This window comes from Megalops cyprinoides, chromosome 10 (genome assembly GCF_013368585.1).
Source record: "Megalops cyprinoides isolate fMegCyp1 chromosome 10, fMegCyp1.pri, whole genome shotgun sequence".
NCBI lineage: Eukaryota > Metazoa > Chordata > Actinopteri > Elopiformes > Megalopidae > Megalops > Megalops cyprinoides.
This window is the reverse complement of record NC_050592.1, coordinates 8,584,275-8,609,864: the sequence shown is the minus strand read 5'-3', so window position 1 is coordinate 8,609,864 and position 25,590 is coordinate 8,584,275. Positions and strand designations below refer to the sequence as shown.

Genomic DNA, 25,590 nt, shown 5'->3' with positions numbered 1-25,590 from the left:
AAAACATATATCTTGTTTTGGTAATCCACACTTGCCTTCCACTTCAGAAAGTTCCTTGCCCAGGTAGATGACATGGCTGACTGAGTGTCACTCCCTTCTTTGCAGTTGAATTTCTGGTCTGTTTTGTTGTTACTTAATCTTCTTGGTTTTCTTATTTCTGTTTAACCCCACTTTTTTCCCCACTCTTCCACTCAGTTTACTTTGGCTTGCATATGTTTGAAATGTTTGAAAGATTAGTGTAACTGATGTTGTCCAGCAATGCTTGTAGGGTCCATTGTATGTCCTGTCTGTATTCCTCTATTGTATGTCACATTACACTGTCAGTAACCACCAGAAAAAGAAATGATGGGAGTAGGGTCTGTTTGACTCCTGTTTGTACCAGGAAACAGTTTCTGAGATCATCTTCATGGACTGATCACACTGCAACTAAAATCTTAGTACAGGCTCTTCAAAGCCTAGTACACATATTACAGTGTAGCATAGTGGTTAAGGAGCAGAACTTGTAACATAAAGGTTGCCAGTTTTATTCCCCGCTGGGGCACTGCTAAATATCCAGCTGTATAAATGGATAACATTGTAAAAAAAAAAACTGTAACCAAAGTAAGTCGCTCTGAATAAGAGTGTCTGCTAAATGGCAATAATGTGATGTAACGTAAATAGCAAGCAAGCGTTTTGTGAGTGAACCAGAGAGTCTGGTCTGACACATCACCCAGTCTGTCCTGTGTGTCACCAGCTTCACTCACTCTCGGCAACAGTTTCTGACTCATGGTACCCCCCACTGGTCGCTGATGCTGCTCTGTAAGGTTATGAAGAACTAATGCAGGACACGCAAAGTGACCAACTGCTTCTGTCAGGCTGCCCAGTCATTTCTTTCCACAAGCTATTTCGAGAGACATTAAATGAACCCTCATGTTCTTGCAACAGCTTAATAAATCCTTCATCTTTTTTTTCCAGCTTAGCGCTCCCATCTTTTTTTTTTTTTTTGTATTTTATCTGCTTTATTCCACAGCACACTTGCTGCTTCTTGCTGTGATTATGCTACCAACACTAGCAGCACACAGAAAACAACTGTTGTTGTGAGAACAACAAATTATTAAATGAAGATTTTTTCCATCTGTAATTGGCAGTCCATAACTGCTCATGAAAATCTACAGCAAAGAGAAACTGGTGAAAACATCAGGACTGCTCAAAATGAACCTAAAAACTTGCAGCTTTTTAGGCACTCAAAAAGGCAATTATAAGGTGTTAAGCCGAGGTGCTATTTCAGCATGCATGTGCCGAGTTTCATGGAGAATCATGGTGAACTTGTAAAAAACTTACAAGGGCAATTAAGAGAGTCAAATCAGGGCCAAAAGTGTAATATTACTAATGTTGCCAAGGATACCATGGTTCCAAAAGCATCAACAATTTATGAGGACACCATCAAAGTAATGGAAAAGTGAGATTAAGCCCACTTTCTCACATTCTTACTTCATGCAGTCTGAGTCACTTCTCTAAATAGCTTGCCGTGTTTCCTTTCTCAAACAACATGCATTTACCTCTGATTGTCTCAGGTAGAGCTCAACATACAGTGAGCAACCAGTTGCCATACTCACAAAGGGAACAGCAAAAAAAATTCAGTTCCTGGCATACACATGAAACCATGATGACAAATCCTGGTATTTTTGTAGAAGGTAATTGTTGATTGTGTAGTTTTACCCCAGAACAAAGGGCACAGCTTCGGCTATAGATGTTTCCTTTACATAGTTGGTACTGTAGATCTCAAATAGAAGGGACAGATAAATTGATTGACCTTTCACATTTCTGAATCATTTAGAGAAAGTGCATTTACTTCTGTTATTTGGGAGGTATCTAAATGTAGAGCAGATTTGTGCAATGTCTTTAATGACTGGAATTGAATGCCTTAGCATGGTGCAGGCAAAATATGATATTATATGTAGCTGCCTGAAAACTATAAAACTATACTTGCAAAATTGTAAGAAAACCCTAAGCCCTTACCCTAAAGGTCCATGGAAAGAGTAAAGTAAGAATAAAAACAAAATGAAAACATTATCAGGTAAAGCAAGACAAGGGACAAAGGTTTGCGGATGTGAAATCAATTAAGACTTTTTAATTTCTAAAGTCAGGACACAATTTGAAAGTTTATGGATAACATCGCCTGAATAAGTTACTCAATAAATTAACAGTGGGTAAATAACAATCTCAACATTAAAATCAAACACTGGCTGGAAATGTATGGTGAGACATGGCCTTCTTTGTTATTGGGTCACTGGGCTGTTCAAGCCAAACCAGGGAGAGATACAAACCTCCATACAAAACCTAGCTGGAATCAGGTTTTCGCATCTGTCCATATAAGGTATATGAGCACCAACAACACATGCTGTAACTTTCCACCACATCTGATCTTAAACTAAGTGCATTTGCAGACCAGAATGTTCAATTATGATTGCATTTGTTTGCAGTTGTTTTGTTGTTTTCTTTTAAGTCTGAAATTTAACACGTGTTTTACAGCAGTTATTTTTACATTCCTGATTTCCATTCTTGACGCATGGTCTTGATTTCCCAAGGGGTGAACCCTTCACATATATTGCACTTACCATTGTGATTACCAGGGCTTAAGTCAAGTAAATGAGAGAAACTACGGAAGTTGGCCTACAAATTATTGTTTTTATTGATTACCACGGTCATTATCCAGCCAGTGTGTCTGTGGTCTTGATTAACACCGGTGTCATGTGCTGATACACTACAGCCCACAATTATGGGTCATAACTGTATGCCCAGGCTTAGCGCATCAGTAACATAGACTATGCATCATTGACTGAGCACTGAGGCCGTTCATGTTTCGCCAACATCAGAAACAGCATCATTTGAACATGCCCATTTTGGCCATGACAGCAAATTAGAAACAGACCCCCCCCCCCCGACTGCTTTTTAAAAAAATATGTAAACTTAAAGCAGGGCCAATGATGCCGTCCCAGTGTTTCACAGTGAGTCACAGATCACCAGCTGAGACCAGAGATTGCAACATAAGAAGAAGCAAACACCTAGCGTTCAATCCCAGTGCAGCGGTGTACCGCGCTGTTCCTTCAGGCACTCTGGGTAATACCTTACGTAGAGACCCAGCTGGAGTGCTCAAACGTTCTTCAACCGCAGTACCCCAGTTCGTTCACAGTGGGTACGCACAGACACTAGCCACTTGCGCACAAATCACAAGTGGACTCTTGGCACTGGTATTAGTGCCGTGCCTATAGCACAGGCACAGTTTACTTGTGTGTTGTGTATACACACAAACAGAAGCAGTCTAACAGACACACGGTACTCATACACACCTTTCACAGCTCAAAGAACTTGCCTGCAGCTCCTGTTTCATGGTGAATGTCTGTCTGGGGGACCAGGGCAAAGGCTTGTGCCCGTATCCAATCCGCACACCTATTTCGTGTGTGTGTGTGCGTGCGCGTACTCGCGTGCTCGTGTGTTCTCCTCCATTGTTGTCACCAAAGCAACTCCCTCCTCCTCTCGCCAGACCCGAAGCCGGCGTTGCGTCCGCCGCCCGGGGGGGCGGTGACGTCTGTGTCTCGACATTGCGTGGAACACAGACCTTCGGTCAGCAGCGCTCTCACGCCGCCTCTTTGGTCACAACAGCGGACAGAGATGGACGAATGGAAGGAAGGACGGATCCGTAGATGGCATTAAAAAACCCATAATGAATGAAGGATCCGATAACGTTACAAATTTCAATCCACTAGCATCGCTCCAATCAGCTGGCTACTATGAGCAATCAGTTCGGGGTGGGATGGGAAAAAGAGCCAGGAATCATCTTTCGTTTCTAGATTTTTGAGCAAACGACTTAGGTGTCCTTATTCTACAGAAGTAATTCACTGTTTGAAGATCTAGAGTAGCACGAAAGGTTAATACAGGCTTATGGTTGGTGCACACTTGGAGAAGGAGGACAGAAATTCCATGTCTTGTTAATTATGACCGGTGCCTTTTAAACATCAAATTCACTAGTAAAGGAATTAATGAGTGAGACCTGAGATGATCCAAACCACAGTGGTCTCTTCCTTACATGTTACCCCTTCCTCGATTCCACACAGTAACGGGTTCCTTCCACCAATAAAATTCCAATCCTTTCAATATTGTAGCGTGTTTCAGAACCTCACTTCACTCCTCCATCCCCTTCCACTTAGAAATTCATCTCTATGACAACGTTGTGAACAGTGATATTCCTTTGTGACAGTGGTGAGGTTTTTATTTTGGGGGGGGGCGGGGGCGTTGGGTGGCCTTTTGGCCTTGACCCATCCACGCACACATACACACACTCACTGGGTCCTACACCATCACCACTGCTCCACCATCAAATCCAAAACCCGATTCACGTTGAGATCTGAATCAAGGCCAAAGTCGGTCTCCACAAACGGGGCGGCTGGGGGAGTCAGAGGTCGGAGGCCGGAGGTCAGAGACTCCAGCCAGTCTGCTGGGTCAAAGGTCGCAGCCTCCCGCCTCTTCCTGGACATGGCTGTAGGAGGAGGGGTGGTGCAGATAGGAGGAGGGGGTGGAGGAGGGGGCGGGGCTAGCTGTGGGATGTTGGCGGGTGACGGAGGAAGCTCCAGAAGGAGAGAGGAGCAGAGTGGGGAGGAAAGGAAGTTTTCATCTTTAGAAATGTGGATGGAAGGCTGTGATTGGTCAACGACAGGAGGTGGGGAGGAGCCTGAAAGTGCGGCTACTGCAGCTTGGAGATCTGAGACAGAGGAGGCTGCCTCTGAGAGAGACAGACAGAAGGAGAGAATCAGTGAGACATGCAGCAGGGGCTAAGATATAGTGGTCAACTGCCCTGCGGTCGGGTAATTTGGTGAATAAACTGATGATACTAACTAGGCATTTATATGACACAGAGATACGAAAAATGACAATTACCTGCACAGTTTATAGGTTCATCCAGTATGTCTTCAATAGACTGACTGGGGGCCATCTGACCAAGGGAAGGAAAGAGTGAGAGTATTAGTTTCATAGAAATTAATAGACTGGACATGAACACTGGCATTAGATATTACATCAAATACACACCAGACAAGAGATTAACGAGAAACTCCATTAACTCTGACACTATGAATGAAAGACAGATATAGCCATTACTGCACTATTACTGTGCATACCTGAAAATGTGCCATTTTAGTGTAGCGGTCACAGAGGCCAAAGACAGAACATAAGAAGTTTAATGGCGATAACAGGCCACTGAGCCCAGTTAGGCTCGTCATTTCCGAAAACCAGTAAATGCAACGTGAATGCTCGGGGTGATTGGATTTGGATGCACCTTTTATTAGAAAATGTAAGATACCCCCCACTCCTAACCTGTACTCTTTGGATGGCTTCTTGCAGTTCCTCCTCAAGACTCCTGACACTGGGAGGGGCCTGAACAGGGCTGGCAGTGATCTGCATAGGCAACTCGAAGTCCTGGCCAATCACATCGCAGGGTTGGCAGCTGAAGACCTTATTTGGCAACATAAATAAACAAACATGAACTAGATATGGAAAAGGTGGAGCTGTTTTCCATCACTTCAAGTTTCAGTTACATGTCAAAAGAAGAATGCATTTGTGATTTTGAATGTTCCAAATTAAAATTCGAAACGTGAACAATAAAACAAAAATAGAAATGGATTTTTCATTTCAAATGATCAGTAAATAATTTCAAAATGCTTTGTTCACTAGAGAACTGAGAAAAACTGTTTTTGTTTCACCTTTGATTGCTTATAGCTAGTCAGTTTCTTGTAATTGTTAGAGTCTGGTATGGAGAACCATACATGAGTTGCTTAGTTTGCAAAATGTTAGTGCAATGTGCAAATTCTGTAAACAGCGTGATGGATTGATGTTTTATACAGCATGCAATATCCTTATAGATTGTAATCAAAACCTAAGATGTAAAAAACACATTCAGAGTGATTTGAATAAAAGAGCCTGCTGATTTCTCAGTGATATAACTGCCAACATGTCTGATCTAGATTTTTTTCCATGAAAAGAGAAAAACTGATAAAATGAAAAACAACATGACTGCCTTAGATAGGGTTATCAACCAAGAGACAAAGGACCTTTGATCCTAAACAAGCAAAACATTTTGACTTTGATTACTGAATATGTTCGATTATATTCATCTGGTTGAAGATAATCTTTTCACACTCATTCTAAGGTGCTCATACTTTATATAATCCTTTTTACAGTTTTTTTTTACACCACAAGTCATTTTTTTCATCTTTAAGGTCTCTCAAATGCCAAACGACAAACTATTATCTCCAGTTTGTCAAATTTAATTAAACAACCTGCTGTTTAAGAGCAGGAAAAAAGAGAAACTGTCAGCAAAGGCAAATTAACTTGACAATTTATTGTATCACACTTGTAATTTCGACTATTAGTTTAGACTATTAGGATGACAGATAGTTTTTCAAAATTTTAAAATACCTTTGTATTGATGCAATATGAATTTGCATTATGTACATTTCCATAATTTGTTGCACTGTGTGTATTGCTCATATCGCAAGTCGTCTGCTTCCTGCTAAGGACATTTACTAAAAATGCATGTGTTTTAATTGTACTGAGACTGATTGATGCCAGTATTATTCAAAATTCAATATTTAGTCATTACCTGTGTAAATAGCACCTCTGCTTGTCCGTCAGCCTCTGTGTTAGCTTTTGGACGTCCCGTTTCCTGTTGCAGGAAGGGATGGAGGGTACTCTCACAGGTCTGACAGCGGGAAATAGGAAGGGAAAGGTGGAACAATGCTTTAAAAAGACTACAACATATACAGAGCAAATATACGAATGATCTACAATTACACATCTGAAAATAGTCAAATGTGCTCATGCTGCCTCCTCTCACCTCTTTGCCCACTTCCCGTGGCCTCTCCCTAGGCCGACTCCTCAGTCTCTCCCTCATCTCCATCTCCACACTCATCTCCTCCGCTACCTGGCCTTGCCTCCAGGGGGTGCCAGAGGACGGCGGGGAAGAGGAAGGGAGGGGAAGACTGTTGGCCGTGGCGGGGGTTGCGGCGAGGAAGCCAATACTGGCCAAGGACTGCTCGCCTCTGTTGACACCCGGCGGCACGTTGCCAGGCTGGAGATAGAGGTTGGGCGGGTTGCTGGGGGGGTTGGGGTTCGGGTTCAGCGGCAGTGCGGGGGCAGAGGGCCCCAGATTGGTCCCCGGTTGGCAGAGGGGGGCAGGGGCGAGGCAGGCCCGGGGGAGCTGATAGGGCCTGAGGCGCTCAAGGAGGGAGGGCTTGGTACCAGAAACTGGGAGGCCACGTTTGCGGAGCTGCTGACGAAGCTCTGATACCTAGGACAGGGGGTAAGAGTCATACAGTCAGAGGAAGAATGAGACACAACGATAGGAAAGGGTGGGGAAAAGATCTGAGGGAAGATTAGAAAGATGATGAGAGAGAGATAAAGGACAGGGGAAGGATGAAGAAAGAGGAGACTATATATATTGTACATATATATGATAATCTCACATTTAATCTGCATTGCACAAGCTACTAGTGGAAATAAATTAAAATTCATTGTACCGTGAGGTCATCAAGGTTAGGGGGAAGAAGTTCAGGCTTGTGGGTGGGGCTTGTATCCGGAGGGCTGGGCTTTGTTGCTATGGGGGCAGGCTGAGGGCAGGCTGGCGGAGTGGTTCCAGTAAACCTCACTATCTGGTGATCACTGCTAAAGACGAAAGAGGGGAGAAAAGGCATGTGTTTATCAGCAATATGCTGTGACGAGAAACAGGCGTTTCATGGTATGTTTGTTAAGTTAAGCAAAGCCTGCAAATGCCATCCACATGGCAGGTAGACTCCACAGTGTATAGATCCGTTTTACGTTACTCCCTAAGCACTGGCAGAGCATCCCTACCTGGGCGCTATGGTGAGCTGTTGCTGCTGCTGTTGCTGTTGCTGCTGCTGCTGCTGCTGCTGGTTGAGAATCTGCAGCTGGAGAAACACCTGTTGCTGCTGCAGAAGGCGGGAATAAGCAGGATCAATGGGCGGGGCAGAGTTCCTCTGTATGGACCCGCCCCCTGTCCCGCTTCCTGTTCCGCCCCTCTGGTCCGGGGGAATATACTGGTGGTATTTGAGCTTCTTCATTTTGGGCTTGGAGTCGCGAGGCTTTCGGGAGCGGGGAGGCCGAGAGGAAGGGACAGACGGAGTCAGAGTGGTCTGAGGAGGAGGAGTTGTGGGTTGCTGAGTTGTCTGAGAGAGACACAGGAGGAGATTCATGGGGTGTTAAATTAGCTGTTCATTCTGAAAGTGAGAGAAAATTTGACACATCTGTAGCTGAATTAAAGGTAATAAACCTAATGCAACAATAAACAAGCAATGTGTAAAGGGATGGATAAATGTAGACCTTTGGCAGCAGGGGGGTAGTCTGAGTGGTAAGAAAGATGCCCTTGGCTCTCCCGGACGTTGCCGTGGAGTCCAGTTCAGCCACAGTCATTGTCATTGGCTGGCTGATGCCCTCGGTTGCCGGGAGCAATGCCAAGCTACACTGTGAGCAATGAGGGAGCAGAAATGGTACATATATGAAATACTCACATGGACACCACTGGTGTATTGATCAATGAAATCATTCCTTATAATTATTCTTATTGTTTGATTGTGTGATTGTGTGATTGCTGTATAGTCAACCTGTCGCTGTATTCCAGTTACAGGTTGCACCACAACATTACCACTAATTTTTAAAAAGTACAGATGGAATAGTGTTAAGATTTTTTATTTCTCCGTAGTCTACTATGATCTACAATCACCTGGAATGCAATTAACACAGTTGCAGTTTTCCTATCACCTTTTGTCAGTTTCAAGTTCTTTCCTCTCACCTGAAAGCTGTTGGGGCTGTGACTGAGAGGGGCCGAGCCAGGTGACAAATCGCTTAACGATTGGTCCCCTGTCAGCCCTGGTGACATAGAGAATCCCGGTGACTGGTGTATCCCGAGTTGCTCGGGAGATGAGGAAGAGGAAGAGCAAGAGATGTCATCGTCAAAGACGTCCGATGACTGAGGGAAGGAAATCGGCGCTGGTGGTCCAAAGAGACATGAGACATTCATTAAAGACGTGAAATAACACTTTTTTTTGTGGTGCATGTTACTCTTCTTTTCTGTAATTAAAGCCCTGGAGGTGACATTTTCTCAGCTTTACACCTCAATCAACAGAATTATTTTTACAATTGAACTTGGATAACTGTAAACTTGAACTCTGCATCCATTTCCTTTATTGCAAGTTACATTTTTTAATATGCATCTATATACGCTGCAAACTGTGTATTATGTGAAGTATTGTATGTATTGTATGAACTACACTATATTTACTGTATAATCATTATTGTCTTACATCTGTGTAGAATGTGCTGTACATGTATATATTAGTGAACCCATTGAAATTATATGTGTGTGTGTGTGTACATGCACATGTGTGTGTATGTCTTCATGTATACACACACATTCACACACAATCACATACATTCATTCATGTATGTGAATGTATGTGTGTGTATGCATGTGTGTGTATGCATGCGTGCGCGTGTATGTGTGCATGTGCCAGCAAGCCGCCCTCTTGAACGCTTTACTGCTGCAGACATTAATAATATTTCAGCGCGGCAGTGGGTGGGTGGGTCGACCGGCACGCACCAGTCTCCAGGGGCAAGATGTGCTTCTGCAGCAGCTCCAGAGGGCCTGGTCGGCGCTGGATCTTCTCGCTGAGGTCCTCTGCCAGCCGGGCCTTCTTCTGCCGCAGAGCCCCCCCTCCACTCCAGTCTGGAACACAGCAAGACGGGAGTCAGTTCACGTGTTCATCTCCATTACCCTGTCCGCTACACAGCGCAGTGCTGAGACCCTTTCTTTTTCCTTTCTTTAGGGGGGCACAGTGTAGCATAGTGGTAAGGAGCACGTCTTGTAATTGGAAGGTTGCCAGTTTGATTCCCCGCTGGAGCACTGCTGCTGTATTCTTGGGCAAGGTACTTAACCCACAATTGCCTCACTAAATATCCAGCTGTATAAATGGATAACATTGTAAAAAAAAATGTATCCAATGTCAGCTGCTCTGGATAAGAGCATCTGCTAAACGCCAATGTAATGTAATGTAATGTTTTCCTCGATTTTTCACAGGGCCTGCAGTCTGGAGCTGTAGTCTGAGTGTCCAGCTTGTGATTGGGGAGCTCTGGATAAAATTTCAGATGGGGATTTGCCACAAACCTCTCCAGATGAGGTGACAAGATGTGAAACGGCAATATTGGAAGGGCAGCAGTCTGGTCAGCGCTTTGATGTAAATCACTGTTGATCGTAGATTTGACACAGGGAATGGGTGTGAGAGTGTTCTAAAGAGTGATCGTAAAGAAAGGAACAACAGGGGTGGCGTTGTGGCCCAGTGGTATGGAGCGGGGCCTGTAACCAAAAGGTTGATGGTTTGATTCCCTGCTGGGGCACTGCTGCATCTAACCCAGCATTGCCTCAGTAAATATCCAGCTGTATAAATGAATAACGTGTTAAAATTGTAACCTATGTAAGTTGCTCTGGATAAGAGCATCTGCTAAATGACAATAACGTAATGTGTTACAATGGGGCGAGAGGAGAAATAGGGGCAGGTGAGAGAATAGTGCGGGTACAGAGAAGGAGAGCGAATTATCATTAAGGCAGTGGAACACAAACTTGTGGATGTTGATGTTCACACCTTGTGTAGTGTTATGTGGCGTTTCGGTACTTGAGCCACCAGGGGGCGGCTTCTGGGTAGTGCTCTCTTCTGCCAGACACTGAAATGAAAAACAAGGAGTGAGATGCTGCCAAATATGCATTTTTCTCATCATCATAAATATTTTATGTATACTGTGATGATTAAAACTCAAATGCATTTCAAGAATATAATTAATGTTTATAGCTGCTGTTGTGGTTGTTGAGAAAATGATCTTGCCCTGTATCATTGTTATTGCCTTCAGCGTGACAGAAAAGAAATGAAAGTTGAGCGTATTAACTCACCACCGCATCATTCCTTCCTTTTTCTCCTGTTTGGGAGTGACAGGCGGTTTTCACACCTTAAGAAAAGAGTGTAAAAGTAACAGAGGTTGGACAGAACATTTTAAAATGGATTTATCTGTTCATGTAAAATGAGAGAGGACAGACAGTTCAGAAAAAATTCCAGTCAACTTTAGCACTGGCCTATTTCAAACTCATGTAATAAGAAACACCACTAAAGTATTTATTTTCCAAAAGGAATGTCTGGTAATCACCTGTTGCCCCCCCCCACATTCTCACACACACACTCACACACACACACATTAACCTACCAGACTCTGCAGTGATTTCATTCTGTTGCCTGCGGTTCTGTATTCTCAGCTGCAAGACTGAAAGACAATTAAAGATAATCTGTTGAGCGCTCGGTTTTTGAAAGACAATCTGAAATCCCTGCATGTGGCAGTTCAGTCCTAATGTTATGTTCTGCGCAGTAGGGTATGTTACAGTAAAGCAGCATTACGTTACATTACAGCCCTGTAAACTACACAGCGGCACACAAGCAAGTCAGACACCGAGAGGAGAGCATTAACGCACACATACACACAGAGCCAAAGTAACAGGTGAATTATGACAGGGCGGGGGAGGTGGCGCGGGGGGGGGGGTGGAGTAGTTGGTGGTTGGGTGACATTTCCCATCATGCACCTCAGTGCTGAGTTTTGAGATCTGAGAGAAACAGAGGGAGGGAGGAGGGGAGGTAACTATTTATCCATCAGTATGTCTATTTCTGTCCCCCCCCATCCCCCCTTCCAGCTGTCCCTCTCTCTCTATCACTCTCTCTCTCTCCCTCACTGTCATGTGTGCTAAGTAAATTCTTCCTCTCTTTCTTTCTTTCTATCTCTTGATCTCTCTCTCTCTCTCTTGAAAATAGTCTCCACTTCCTAATTGAATGGCCAGACAGGGCGTATATTGCATTTTCTTTACATACTAGGTTGAGACTCAGCACCACGCAGGACTAGCCTAGATGGCTGTGCCAGTGACGCACTCTGCCGTGGTGGAATGGGTTGGATGGACCATCCCTAGATCAGGTTGTATGAGCAATTGGACAAGCCACTGGGAGCTCCATTGGGCTGGTCTGTGACAAGTTTCAAGGCATACTGTAATGTTCATTTTGCCTAGATTAAGGTATGGCAAGATGAATTTTAAAAGTGCACTCGACGAGCTGATTCAATTTGAGGATTATTGAATTGAAAGTAATTTTGTTCACTGCCTTGTGCCTGTTAGCTGCGGTACGCTGAAGACTACGTTATGCATGATGATTCTAAGCATGTGGTACCAGTGGATAGCCAGACAGAGCTGATCCATCTGGGTAAATCATTTGTACGATAATGTCAACGTAATCAGACAAAACCTCAGTCTACTGATGCCATGGGTAGTTACAATTTAGGACACAGAGACAAGTACAGACAACCTGTAGTGATCATCACAGCACTGTTTTAAATATTCTCTGAAATATTCCTACATAACATTCTGGTACCCCTGTACTGCACTATGCTGATCACATTGCATCTCCATTAAGCGATCTCTCTATGGCGATACTGACAAAACCATGACCCAGGCTACGTCAATACATCAAAAACACACAAACATACACATGTGAAAGACACATTTATATAGACACAATATGCATAAATATCATAGGTTGTCGTGTGTTGATATCATGCTGCATGTGACAGGATTATAGAGCTAAAGGATTTTGGCGTACTAACTTTTGAAGTGCTTGTGTTTGCTATTATGTTTCCTTTACACTCAACAGTTGTATTTTGCATTGACTAATACCAGAGCAATTCCCTGTGGAAAAGGGTATTTAAATAAGTAATCATGGTAATGCCAGGCTTGTTGTTTGGGGTGATGAAGGGGTACGTCACAGGATAATTCCAACCCAGTAGTAACATTTAAAGCCAATCTGTGTGCGTATCCCCCAACATCAACAAAACAGAGAACAGAGAACCGTGGCTATTAGATACATGGAAACACAGTCACAGTTCAGCAAACACACAGACTTCAGTGGTGTGTCACGGCATATATATACGAAAACTTCGGCCTCTTTTCAGTCTAACCTTCATGTGCTTTCTCATTTCCTGACAAATTTTCAGCAACTTCCTTTCATTTCTTACTCAACTGACATGAATGAAAGATGTTAACACATGAAAAGCTACCACTGCTGGTAGATTAAAGAGAGGCATCAGTCAGAGATGAAAGTGATGTTAACATACGATATGCGGCGGCATTCCCTGAAAATTCTAGTTTTACCGAAGACAGCAAATATTATCTTTTAAAAACGAGAATTAGTTTTTGGGTGGAAAGCTAGCAAGAAATCTATGAAGGAGACTTTGTTGGGTCCAACTAAATAACCATCACAAGTTTGGTCTTGTAAATACATGACATTTTGCAGAGGATCCTGGGCTTATTTATGCTGCACTTTGATATTAAATATATTCCAGGAGGTATACATTTTGTTAGACATTAAAGAATCTTGCATCACAACTTATCATTTATAATATATTCAAGAATCTGTGTAACCAAGACTGAAATTTTTTTATTGTCATCCCAGTAGCCATGTTAGCCACACTGAAGAGGCCTCTTAATGATTCAGTCGTGACTGATTATTAAAATTGTTTACCAGTAAAGATAACAATTGAGGTGGCAGCCAAAACGATTTGCTTATGTTTATGGCTACGTTTATGTTTACCTATATGGGAGCCAAACTGACACAGCAAGGCCTCAGTCAGGCATTACATAATATGCTGCAGCTCTGTAAGCGGAGGAATCACCATTTAATTTTCACATTGTTTCATTTTTTCCAGTATCATCCTTCCTTTCAGTCCACATGTACTGTGGGGTGCTCTGATGAAATTTGTTGAAAATCCATACATATTGTTACGTTACATTTGCTTTAGCACATTGCTCCTGATTATTCCTGATCTACGTAATTACAATGTCAATGCTGTCAGTCGATGGAGGCCACCATTTTCCTTGTGACATCACCGCCGTCTGACCATATGCAACAAGCACGTATGACGCTACTCTCACACACCACATAAATGCATGCTATAATTGCATCGCGGCCAACGCCCCAGGCTTACCTGAACGGAACTTGTTTCGTATGAGAAGCGACCTCTCAGAGGCCAGCAAAGTCATGGTGATGCGGGGAAGGAGGAAGGAGATGTTGTGCAGAGAGAAAGAGTGGGATCCTGGTTTCCTCCTTCAGGAGATTGAAGGGGTGGATGTCACTCTTTGTTGGGGTTTTGTGTGTCCTTTTGTAAAAAGAATAGAGAGCAAAGATGGGGAAGGCAGCAGGACATACTGACAGATTCACAACCGTCCTGAGACACAGCGAGAGACAGCTGAAGAACTTCAATGAATGAGTCCCACACAGACAGGTCCTAAGACAGAAGGACACACTGACACAACAACAGACAAAGACAACCCAACAGAGGAGTGTACACACAGAACAGGGCGAGAATGACGGTGACAGACTGACTGACAGAAACAGGAGCAGAGACAGGCACACACGTGCCAACAGACACGCAGGAACAACCTGGAAAGTTGTTCAAAACAGGAAGACACCCTCATACACATACACATCAAAACAGACTCCCTCTTTTAGCATAACAGGGTTTACAAAGACAGATAGACACTGAAAGACAGGCAGACAGAGACAGTAAGACTAACACTAAGGCATACAGACCTGCAGGCTAGGCACACACACACACACACACACACACACACACACACACACACACACAGAGCCAAACGTTTCAACAGACAGACTGAAGTTCTTCAGATCATTACATCACTTTTGCAATCACTTCATCGGTACAATATTATTCATGAGTATTATTTACAATATTAATTATGACAATTCCCATAGGATCCCAGCACAAATTGTTTACAGTAGGACATGAAATAGCAACACAAAACGCATTACTGTGTGGAACATTTCCCAGCTGGGTGGTTAACAGGCAGTGAAAGGAAAAGGAGAGACTAAATCAAGAGCGTACTCACCGAAAAGAGAGGAGCCGTTTCCCTGGGGTGCGTAGCGTGCGTTCAAGACTCAAGTGGAGAGAAATAAGGAGGTAGAGAGGATGTGAATTTCAAATGTTTTCAATCTCGGTTTCTTCTCATATCTCCCACTTGACAGTTTCCTGACAGTTTCTGAGAAGGTGAATAGGGAGAGAGGTGATTCGGGATCTGTTCCCCCCTCTCAGAATTCACTGTCTGTCCCTCTCCTGCTCTCGCCGTCTCCCTAACACAGTTCAGCGACCTGCCAACTGTGTAGAATTGTCAGCCATGCCCCCCCCCCCCCTTCCCCCATCACCATTCCCCTCCCCCCCTTACAGGACACAGGCCCACACAATCATCTACCAGTTGACTGATTGATTGATGTAGTGATTGGGAGAATATCAGTGTATGTCAAGGGATCTGTGTACTCAATATATAAGTGTGTCTTTTAGTTAAGGCTCTTGTGTGTATTGTGTACACTTGAGTGTCCAAATAAGTGTGTGCGTATTTCAGTGTTCGCATAAAAAGGAAATACTTCTCTCAACGTGTGCTGGTTTATGTGCCGATCGATCTGAGCTCCCATGTGTAACTCATGAATATGGCGGTTGGGAGTATTTCACAGTCCTCATCAGCGTGTGTAAATACAGTAGAGTACCAGCGTGGAACTGGTGGACCCGACCTGTGTGTGTGCGTGTGCAAGAGAGAGAGCGAGAGAGAGAGATGGATAGGAATGTTACAGAAAGAATGTTATGCCCAGGGATATGAGTTAGTGCAACCAGTGTGAATGTCTCTGTCAATGCATGCTGTGCAGAGACTCAGGATTGTCAGTATATTGATGTGCATATACGGCACTGACTGGTAGCGTTCAAGGTAATGCACTGGCTTGTTGTGTGCACAAACCGTTGCATGTCGATCTGTATGCCAGAGTGTGTGCGTGCGTGTGTGTGTGTGTGTGAGTCGGTTGTACCGGGTGAGGGGGAGGGGAGGTCGTACCAGGACCACCTGTTAGTCGTTTTGACAGACAGGTCAGCCTGTGCTGGTTCAGCAGGTCAGAGGGGGAGGGAGGGGGGGGGGGGTGGGGGGATGAGTAAACGAGAGAGGAAGTTCTATCTCACTTCTTTCTCTAAAAAGGTAGAAAAAAATGATTCATGGGTCCACAGAGTCCACAGAAACACACCTGAGCAAGAGGTACATGAGTTGAGATACATAAATGATTAGAAGAGCGAAGAGTACATCATGCCCATCACACTGGCAGACAGATGCCGGAGTGAGTGAGTGTGTGTTCGTGCGCGCGTGTGCGTACGTGTGCTTTTGGGTGAACACAAGCGTGTCTCGCAATTTGGAGATTCAGAGTGCTCTCCAGTACGTTCAAGTCAGAGCCTGTGAGTCTCAGTGACTGGACCCCAGCGTGAATGCATGTGCCAGTGGCCTTTGCTGACGGCACCATGTATTATTGGATGAAAAATGATGTAATCTCTCTTTCCTCTGCACCCTTCCCCCAGTGCGGGAAACCCTTTCTGATTAGCACCTGTTACCCTCTCTCTCCCTTCTGCTCCCCCCCCCTCCTCTGTTGGCCCCAGTGATAATGCACTGCAGCGTCTGGTCTGCTGTACTATGCTAACCTCTTTCTGATTCAGTGCAGAGAGACTGCTATGATCATGTGGTAATTCATTGTACAATGGTGATCACAGGCTGCTAGGTGAATGTACAGACTGTTCTGTAAATGTTCTCACTGTATGTCTGCACTGTTTAATGGCTTGTAGGACCATGAGTTGCTCTTCCTGGAAACACACATTTTGATATGCTTACGCTGGCTTATCAAAGGGACACCTTTTGCCAACAAAGGTTGTACATGTGATTTCATTTTTACACAATAAGTATGAAAATATCAATGGTTTTAGCTTAGCAACTTACATATGGTTTCTTACATATAGTTTCTACCCAACAAAAACCTTTACAGACTACAATTTGTCAGGATTGTGAGCACATGTAAAACAAATTAAGAAGTGATTTCTTATACAAAAAATAAGCGAAGTGTATTGTATCTTTACAATTTTACAACAACATTGCTCTCCAGTGGACAAAACTGACAACGACAGCTGCATAAAGCAGCCATCAATTGCCAGGACTTGCAGTTTCACCTAGTTGCCAGTTGGCGTCACTCTGCAGTACTGGAAATGTAATACAGAGCAGCCATGATAAAAGTACAGTCATTCTTCTGGCTTGAATGTGGAAGTTATGGTCAGAGTGTAATGGCGAAATTTACTGAGACTCAGGTTTGTTCTCATGACCCTGAACCATTCTACGGTCACCCCACAGAACCAGACTCTGTTTCCTCTAACAACTGAACTGAAGATATCTTCCGGTCATTACAAACAGGTTCACTTTCCTTTTATAATTCTGACTTTCTCGTCAATGCTTTTCTAAGGTCCAGATCTCAGATTCTGCCCTGAACTGATTCCCATCCTACCTAGTGCACAATTGAAAGCACATTTCATTTTGAAGTTTCATCTCCCGCCAGCAGCATCATCTAGCTGGTGTTCCACAAGGCCTTTGGCTTGTTAGCCATCAGCCTCTGATGACAGGGGTCGCACATCTGCTAAACGACGATGATAGGTTCTTTTTTAATATCACTGCTGTGTACAGCCACATTTACTGTTACCCAAACTTCTCGTCTCCTCCTTTAGGTGTAAAGGGCCCATTGCAATTCTGTCTCCCTGGAGAACCCCCCCACCCCCACCATTTCAGCCACAACCTCTCCAGATCAGACATCCTGTATTTCCCAGCTGTATTTCCCAAGGCCTTATCAGTCCAAGACCTCATCCTTCCCCTGAAAAAAACATGATGCAGGCTCCCATCCAGATAGCTAGTAATCTTTGAGTCACCACAGATAACAAACTCACCTTCTCCCAGAATATCATGGTGTTGTCCGTCAAAGACTCACTCTCTTTGGCTTTTCAATGGTCGTTTAACTCTCCACAACCATTAGAACTACCATGGCACTCACCAATTCACATTGCATGTATATTATTAAAGTTATACTACATTTGAATTTACAAATAATACCTCTACCTCTGTACTTTGTGATTTGATTCACAAAACTGTATGTAAACAGTATTTTTGTTTCACTTTGCACTCATAACTACTGAAGTTTTGTATGTAAGCTGGCCATATAAATGGGCAAGATCATGAGAGACAAGTTCACATGTTATTCCTGTGTTCATTAGATTGCGTAATGGATTTTTCCATATTCCTCTGTTCTTTAGATTACGTAGCGGATTTTGCCATTATATTTTCTGACTCACTTTTAAAACATCTGAGCAATAAATAGGAACGCTCATTATTAAACTGTCTGAGCTGATAAAGATGCAATTGTTTAGAAAAATTAAATATTTTAATTTTGTACATATTACACAATGTTCCATTTCCCAGCAATAGCAATAGTTGAGGCCTGTGTATAAATTGTGATACAGGAGTACATGTTCAAAACCCAGTTTGCAATGTGACAATGTAGGAGCATTGTTAAAGAAAGGAATAATTCACCTTTGTGTGCATTTAATATGCCCAGTATAAGCAACATTTTGTATACCCAATAAGGCTGATAGAATTAAAAGAGACATGTGTAACCTATGTTGTCTAATATGTATGGGTATTCATAATTCTACAGTCTAAATGTAGTTTGTTTTTTTTTAACAGTGCATGTAGTACACGGCCCTTCATATCCAATCTTAAAAGTCCACAGAAGAGATATTCCATTTTATTATGACCAGATATTCAGCACTGCATTCTTCTCACTGAAAGTTCTGTCCCTGTCATTGTTGAAGCTGTGAGTGTTCTGATTCGCAAACAGAGCATCCATAGCTGGCACAGGAATACAGAAGGCAATGTAATCTAGTGCTACCAACCAAGACCCCCCCCCTAGACGGAGCATAGAATGAAGGCTGGAGCTGAATATCATGTCATTATAAATGTAATATCTATGACCACAGAGCAGGAGGATGTCCTCATATCAGATTTGTCAAAAGCTAAAAAGTCACCCAACCTGGCCCAACCAGTACAACTATGCCTAAAAGAATTAATTAGGGCTGAGTTGCTAATTCTTCTGTCTTCTGGCCCTTGAGGACTGGAGTTGAAGAGCCCTCACATTGTGGAATAAATAACTTTATACAGCCTAGCTGTTATACTCTACTGTATATTACATTGTAGGAGTGAAAGTGAGTATGGCCTATCTGTTATACAGATACAGTATCTGTGGCCTGTGCTGCAGTGTTGCCTACTTACAGTCACAGTAAAGCTAAAAAAAAAAAAAAAAAAGTAAAGACTGCCTCTGGAAAGTGTAAATATCTGACAGTCCTTACTTGTGTATTATTGTGTTACTGTCACACACCAGCTGCTATATTCTTTCTCATATTACATAGAGTAATGATTCTAATCTATCAGACAGCTGAATGCGACTACCCATACAAAAATTAAATATACTGTAAACATATAGAGAAATATGTTGTCCAGCCCAAGAATATTTTGCAAATACATTTTAAAGTATATTAATGCAAAGCAGAAATAAACAATTTACCAAAATGGCAATAATAATATTGCCAATAATAATAATATTTTAAATATACTGATTGAGCTAAAAAATATATCCTCTAAAATATGTTTTCAATATATTATTTTGTATGGGTAATAGTTACACGTTATGGCTCTTGTCTCCATTTAAGACTTGTGACGTTTCAAACAATGACAGAGGATATATTACTATTCTTCGTTTAGAACATCCAATGGGATATAATCCTCTGTTAAATCCAACTCATTGATGACAAAGTCTATAAACTGTTTGCAACCCTTCAAAAATGTCAAACCATGTATCCACTTGCTAAAAGGGGTATCCCACACCAGCGTGTAGCAACATCTAAATCAAAAAAATCAGAGGTTATATGACATGTCCTTCAGTGACTGTGATAAATGTCATACGAAGACAGACTGATCTTTTGTCCGTCAAGCAAGTGTTGCCATTACTGGTCCTGGAAAGCCCTGAGCCAACCCCATATGAGGAGTTAAAGACCTTGCTACCAGTTGTTCATTAAAATATGAAGAAAACATCTGGACTTAGGTCTTTGGTACCTCTAAGCAGTCAATCATGCATCATGGGTTAGAGTCATGTCCAAATGGCCAGCCATTGACAAACCCTCATTTTTTAATGAGAGAATCATGTCACGGTTTTCTTTCACAGTATTCTACAAGGAAAATGGTGGGGAATGTAATTCATCAATCGCAGTGCTGAGCTTAGAGAACAACATTGACTGAAGTGCAAATCTGCATTCAGGGAATGTCCTTTCAAACTATTACTCCATGGGAAAACAAAAAAAAAATTAATATAGCCAAGGGTAGAGATGAGGGATGTAGTACCATGAGACACCATGTCCTAATCTTTGTCCATTTCATTTTCAGAGTCCAGTTCGGGCACAGTACTGCTGTACCATTCCGCACTGTCCTCTTGCTCCCCCTGTATGCCGCCCGGGACGTGACGGCCATCTCCCTGCCCGTCCAGCCCGTGCTGGTCTTGGTGTTTCCGTTTGGCATGCCGGCGCAGGGTGTTCCGCTCGGCGAACCGCATGTGGCACTGCGGGCACTGGAAGGGCTTCTCGCCCGTGTGGACCCGCTGGTGCCTGAGGAGCTCGCCCGCCTCACGGAACCTCTTGGAGCAGATGGGACAGACGAAGTTCCTCTGGCCCGTGTGGATGTGCTTGTGCCGCTCCAGGTGGCTGGAGCGCTTGAAGGCCTTGCTGCATAGCGGGCATACGTGCGGCTTGCTCTGGGAGTGGGTGATGGAGTGGCGCTCAAGGTCGGAGAGGTAGTAGAAGGCCCGCGGGCAAAACTGGCAGTAGAGGATGCGGCGGGGGCACGTGGGGGACAGAGAGAGGTTTTTCGGGTGGTTGGTGGGGAAGATTACCGTGGGAGGCGGAGTGCCGGAGGAGGTGTAACATGGGTCGTGAGTGGAAAACTGTCCTTTTGAGGTGTCAGAGGTGGAAACGGGTTGAGAGACTTCAGAGGGAGCTACTTTTAGACCAGGGTGCACTGGTGGATTAGGGGTGGTCGGAGGGGAGGGTTGCTGGGGCGTCTCGTCAGGAGATAAGGAAGAAGGGAGAGGTGAGTTGCTGGGCTTAATTTTGGTGTCAGCAACGGAAGATGATTTGGTATCGCTGGGGATTTCTGGTTGCGGGAGTCTCTGGCGTGGTGAACATTTTGGGAATATTATTTCAGAGGAATGGTCCGGGTTGGGTTGGTTGCTGGAGGTAGCACAAGAAACAGCAGGAGAGGTATGGGCAGAGCAGTTACTGTTTCCAAAAGAGGTAGAGAGTGTATTGGAGTCAAGGTTCAGCACAGGGAGAGAAGGAGTGGAGGGTAAAGAATTTGGGTTTGTCTGAACAGAAGACAGAGGAAGAGAGACTGAAGATGGAGAAGGGGTCTGGGAGATGGGCAAGGAAGAGGTAACAGGGTCATTAACAGCAAGCGGAGAGGCCGAGGCCGAGGATGAAGACGGAACTGAGGCAGTAGTGAGAGGGGACAGGACAATTAACACAGGGGTAGATGGAGACTTCTGGGCAATGGAAAGGGGGAGAGAAAGTGCCAGTAGACCCGAATTTGAGATGGTCTTAGATGTAGAAATGGAGGGGTGGGCAGAAGGGAGGAGGAGGATGGGAGCGTTAGTGCTGGAATTTGCCAAAATTCTAACAGGCTGGGCAGTTGTAGAGGGAGAAGGCTGGCTGCGAGGACCGGCTGCAGTACTGGAATTAGTACCTGAAGGGAGGTCGGTTTTTGAGACAGCTGAGGATTCTGTTGAAGTAGAAGTAGTAAGAAGTCGAGGCAAGTCACTAGGTTCTGCACAGGGAGGGGTATGGGGTAAACCCTGGTTAGAAAGCACAACATCCGGGGAAGGTATCACAGTGAAATCCTCAACTTTGACCTGTTTGGACTTGGGTCTCGGCCTGACGGTGAAAGCTTTTTGAGGTTTAGGCAGCTCTGCCTGAAGCACTTTCTGACCATCAGGTGTTAGCGTGTAAGGAATACCCTGATCGTCAATAAGGAGTAGGCCAGTGAGGATGGGATCTACAGGGGGAGAGGAGGGGGGAGGAGAAGGAGACGGGTGTGGAGGAGGAGAAGGTGTGTGCTCCCACTGCAGCTGGTCAAAGCTTGCAGCTGTTTCCTCCTGCCTCAAGGGAACCTCAGCATCCTCATCTTCCTCCTCCTGCTTTACTTCTTGCTCTACTATCTCATCTACTTCCATTACCAACATGGCCTCGCTTCCTATTCCTTCTTCAAATTTTCCCTTTCTCCTGTGCGTGTCACTCTTTGCTACCTTTCTTGACAAGCTCAGGTCCAAAGCTGCTTCTTCAGCCTCCATTTTACATTTAAACTCCCTTCCCACCTCCATCTTCTCTACATCTGCCCCCTCTCCCATCTTTCTATTTGGTTCGAACTGTCCTTGATAAACAGCGGCAGAGGGTGGAGATTGCAGCTTTTCCTCTGGCTTTCTTTCTTTTGAGAGATCTGCATTTTCCCCCTTTGCCTCCCTTTCCAACTCTCTCCTCCTTTGACTCCTGGTTGAAATACCGTAAGTGTGAACCACTGGAAGACTCGATCTTTCTTTCCTGCGTTTCCAGCCGCTCTTTTCTTTCACCTCTCTTTCAGAGGGGCCTGTGTTAGGCAGCTCACTGTTGCCAGGTGAACTCCCCACATTTATTTGTGCCAGTTTATCTGCTCTTGTTTCTTTCTCTGTAGAAGCAGTAATATTGCCATCCAACTCTCTTGTCCGTTTTTCTGCAGCAGATGCATCCTGGGTTGTTAATAAACAGCTGTCTGCTGCAGTGCCTTCAAGCTCTGTTTTCATGGGCGTGATGGTATCTACAGAGACCTTATCTCTGTTAGCACCAGTAACAACTGCACTTTTTGTGTCAGTGCCATTAGCACCGTCCCCTGCTGCCTCCTCGTCTTCTGTATTTATCTCATCGAGGGCTACCGGTGCATCTGAACTATCTTCGCTGTACCCTTCTAATTCCCCGATGAAAACTTCCTCGATCTCCTCTTTGACAGTAACCAGATTGGCAGCAGGGCAGTCAGACAAGTCGTTGGAGCCACACCCAAATGTAATCCCTCTTTGTTCTGATTTGCACGCTGTAAAATCAGAGGTCAGAGAGTCCTTGCATGGGGTGTTTACAGTGTCTGTGTTTGGCAGGAGAGGTTCATGCACCCCGGTCACTTCTGCCACAATTTCGAGGGTGTCTGTATTATCCTCACCCATGTCTGGTGCTCTTGTTTGCACACTTGATTCTGTCCAGTAAAGCTGCTTTACCTCATTGCTACATGAGGGACTCAGTTTGAGACACAAAGGTTGGGACTCAGGAACCAGGGAAGTGGAGGACTTTTGGGATAGGTCCATGGGAACATCTTGAACTTCTGTCAAAGGCAGCATTTCCACTGATTTCCCCACCCTCTCTGGAATATTGGCTTTGTTAATCAAAGCTGTCCCACCATTGGTCAGGACAGCTGCCAACTGGGAATCCATTCTGGAACACCTCTGTCAGCCTCTGGAAAATAAAAAGACCTCAATTCATTCTTTTGTGAAAATGTTAATTGTCAAACAACCACAACATAAAATAGATAAACAGTAAGACCATGAAAATAAAATGGTCAGAGGACCATTATTGTAACTGCAGGAATTGTTGGAACTATTGCTGGCATTACATTGATGATATATGTTGCATGTATGATATGTGGTGATATGTAACCATTACCTAACTGATACTACTAGCACTGACAATTGTTGGTTTTCAAATTAATTACAGTGTATAGTTTGGAACATGTATTGATCCTTGCAAAAAGTAGTAAGCACTGCAAATTATCTGAATTCAGATAGGGGGCGCTAATCTAGTTTAATCTTTTTTTTTATTCATTTAGTGTCATTAGTCAAAAAAGAATAAAACACTTAGGTGCTGATAAAAGTTGGTCTGGCCTCTAATGTGGCTCTTGTGTTTTACTGTGTGTTTTGTCAACTTATTTAATCAATTAGAATTCAGTTCATTTTAGTAACAATGTGACATCACAATTAACTGCAGTGGTTCAAAGGCCAACAAACTTTCTTCCTCCAAGTTACAGCTTGTTCTTCTTTGCTCTATTTGGCCCTCAAGAGCTGTTCTTAGCCAGTTTTTGTCCATTTTATGAACACGGGTGCCAGGTGCTCGAGCAAAATTATTTGTGGAAAAGTGATTAGAAAGGTAGCTAATGAAGATGAGGATGTGGCGCTCCTTGAATGTAGCCCAGGGAACCCTCACAAACAACAAACTGAAAACAAGGCTGCAACTATGTGTAGGCCTGAGCTGTTTATTGCAACAAAAATAAAAAAAACACTGCCGATAGGGCATAATTAAAGATCTTCATAACACCTTAAGAAAAGTGAGCAGTTTATTGTTGTTTTTTTTTTTTTTTTTTTTGCCCCCACACATTGTGGTATTTCAAAATACACAGTGCAAGTCAAATGGCTAGTATAAAATACACACAAGCAACACACAAATGTTATATACATACACAAACAAACACCCTCTACATTCCTTGACAGCTGTTTAGATATAGTTGTAACTTTTCAGTTTGTTGTTAGATGTAATGCACCCCATGATCAGTAAATATAGTTTAAATTAACCTATTTTTAGGTACCTTTACCTATTTGTACTACGTTTTTTTCCCCCATATCATGCAGTTGTTGAATAGTTCAGACATACACAGGCTGTTGCTATTGTTTAACTAACAAATACGTACATTAACACACGGGTGCAAAGTAGTGTTTCACAACTACCGTATGATAACATTGTTAAACTGCCCCCTTACGTCATGTATGGATCAAATACGGTTAAAGTGGCAAGTATTCTTCCGTCTCCTACAAGTATCCTTACCCTGGCAACAGAAAAAAAATGTCACATCTCCATGTGTAGTTTTAACAATGTGTTAAATTATTTCTACGTTTTAAGTACTTTAAGAATGAAGTAACCCCTTGCACACCTAATGTTAATGTGTTTTTTGTTTGAAATATACGTTGGAACTGCACGTAATTGAGAAGGACTTCTATTAACATGATAGAGGTATAGCCGATTAGGCTTTATTAAGCCATTATTATGATAACGTAAAGAGCGGTTTGTTTTCAAAATATTACTTATTAGCTAACAAGTGAAGAAAATGCACTTCTATGCACAAGCTGTATCAACAAGCGAAGTGTGTCCAGAGTCACACATCTTGGCAGTACAAGCATTGCCAATTTCGAATATAGCTGATCATATTCAAGAGGTCATCAAGGTGACAACGTGTATTGACTTAATAAGACTTCGTTAAGACTGAAAACATATGAACTTCAACATTTATTTTAGCTCGACTTGTGCAAGTATCATAGCACAACCAAGCCGATACAGTGTAAGCCACCCCCCTTTTAGCCGAGGGTTCGAGCGACATGTTTAATATCTACCATAGCGAGCCCGTTTTCTTTTTCAGATTATTCTAAATTCTCCTTTCATTAAGTTATT

The 25,590-nt window shown here is 43.4% G+C and overlaps 2 protein-coding genes across 3 annotated transcripts; both read right to left on the bottom strand.

Moving 5' to 3' along the window:
* Positions 1-2,080: 2,080 nt before the first annotated feature.
* si:dkeyp-69b9.3 (myocardin) lies at positions 2,081-15,281 on the bottom strand. 2 transcript variants are annotated; one of them, XM_036538137.1, is made up of 15 exons: positions 15,029-15,281; positions 14,107-14,277; positions 11,296-11,352; positions 10,988-11,043; positions 10,686-10,764; positions 9,647-9,772; positions 8,840-9,036; positions 8,371-8,511; positions 7,882-8,216; positions 7,551-7,695; positions 6,869-7,321; positions 6,635-6,733; positions 5,350-5,487; positions 4,915-4,969; positions 2,081-4,759 (listed from the first exon to the last, which is right to left on the bottom strand). In XM_036538137.1, exons 2-15 carry the CDS (start codon positions 14,159-14,161, stop codon positions 4,338-4,340), a joined length of 2,358 nt encoding a protein of 785 aa, XP_036394030.1. In that variant the 5' UTR covers positions 14,162-14,277; positions 15,029-15,281; the 3' UTR covers positions 2,081-4,337. The 2 variants fall into 2 exon arrangements, with proteins under 2 accessions (XP_036394030.1, XP_036394031.1); XM_036538138.1 differs by having other exon boundaries at positions 7,551-7,692.
* Positions 15,282-20,281: 5,000 nt separating this feature from the next.
* LOC118784414 (leucine-rich repeat extensin-like protein 5) lies at positions 20,282-23,324 on the bottom strand. Its single transcript, XM_036538646.1, has 3 exons — positions 22,994-23,324; positions 22,067-22,132; positions 20,282-21,904 (listed from the first exon to the last, which is right to left on the bottom strand). The coding sequence occupies exons 1-3, from the start codon at positions 23,322-23,324 to the stop codon at positions 20,448-20,450; spliced, it is 1,854 nt and encodes a 617-aa protein (XP_036394539.1). The 3' UTR covers positions 20,282-20,447.
* Positions 23,325-25,590: the final 2,266 nt, after the last annotated feature.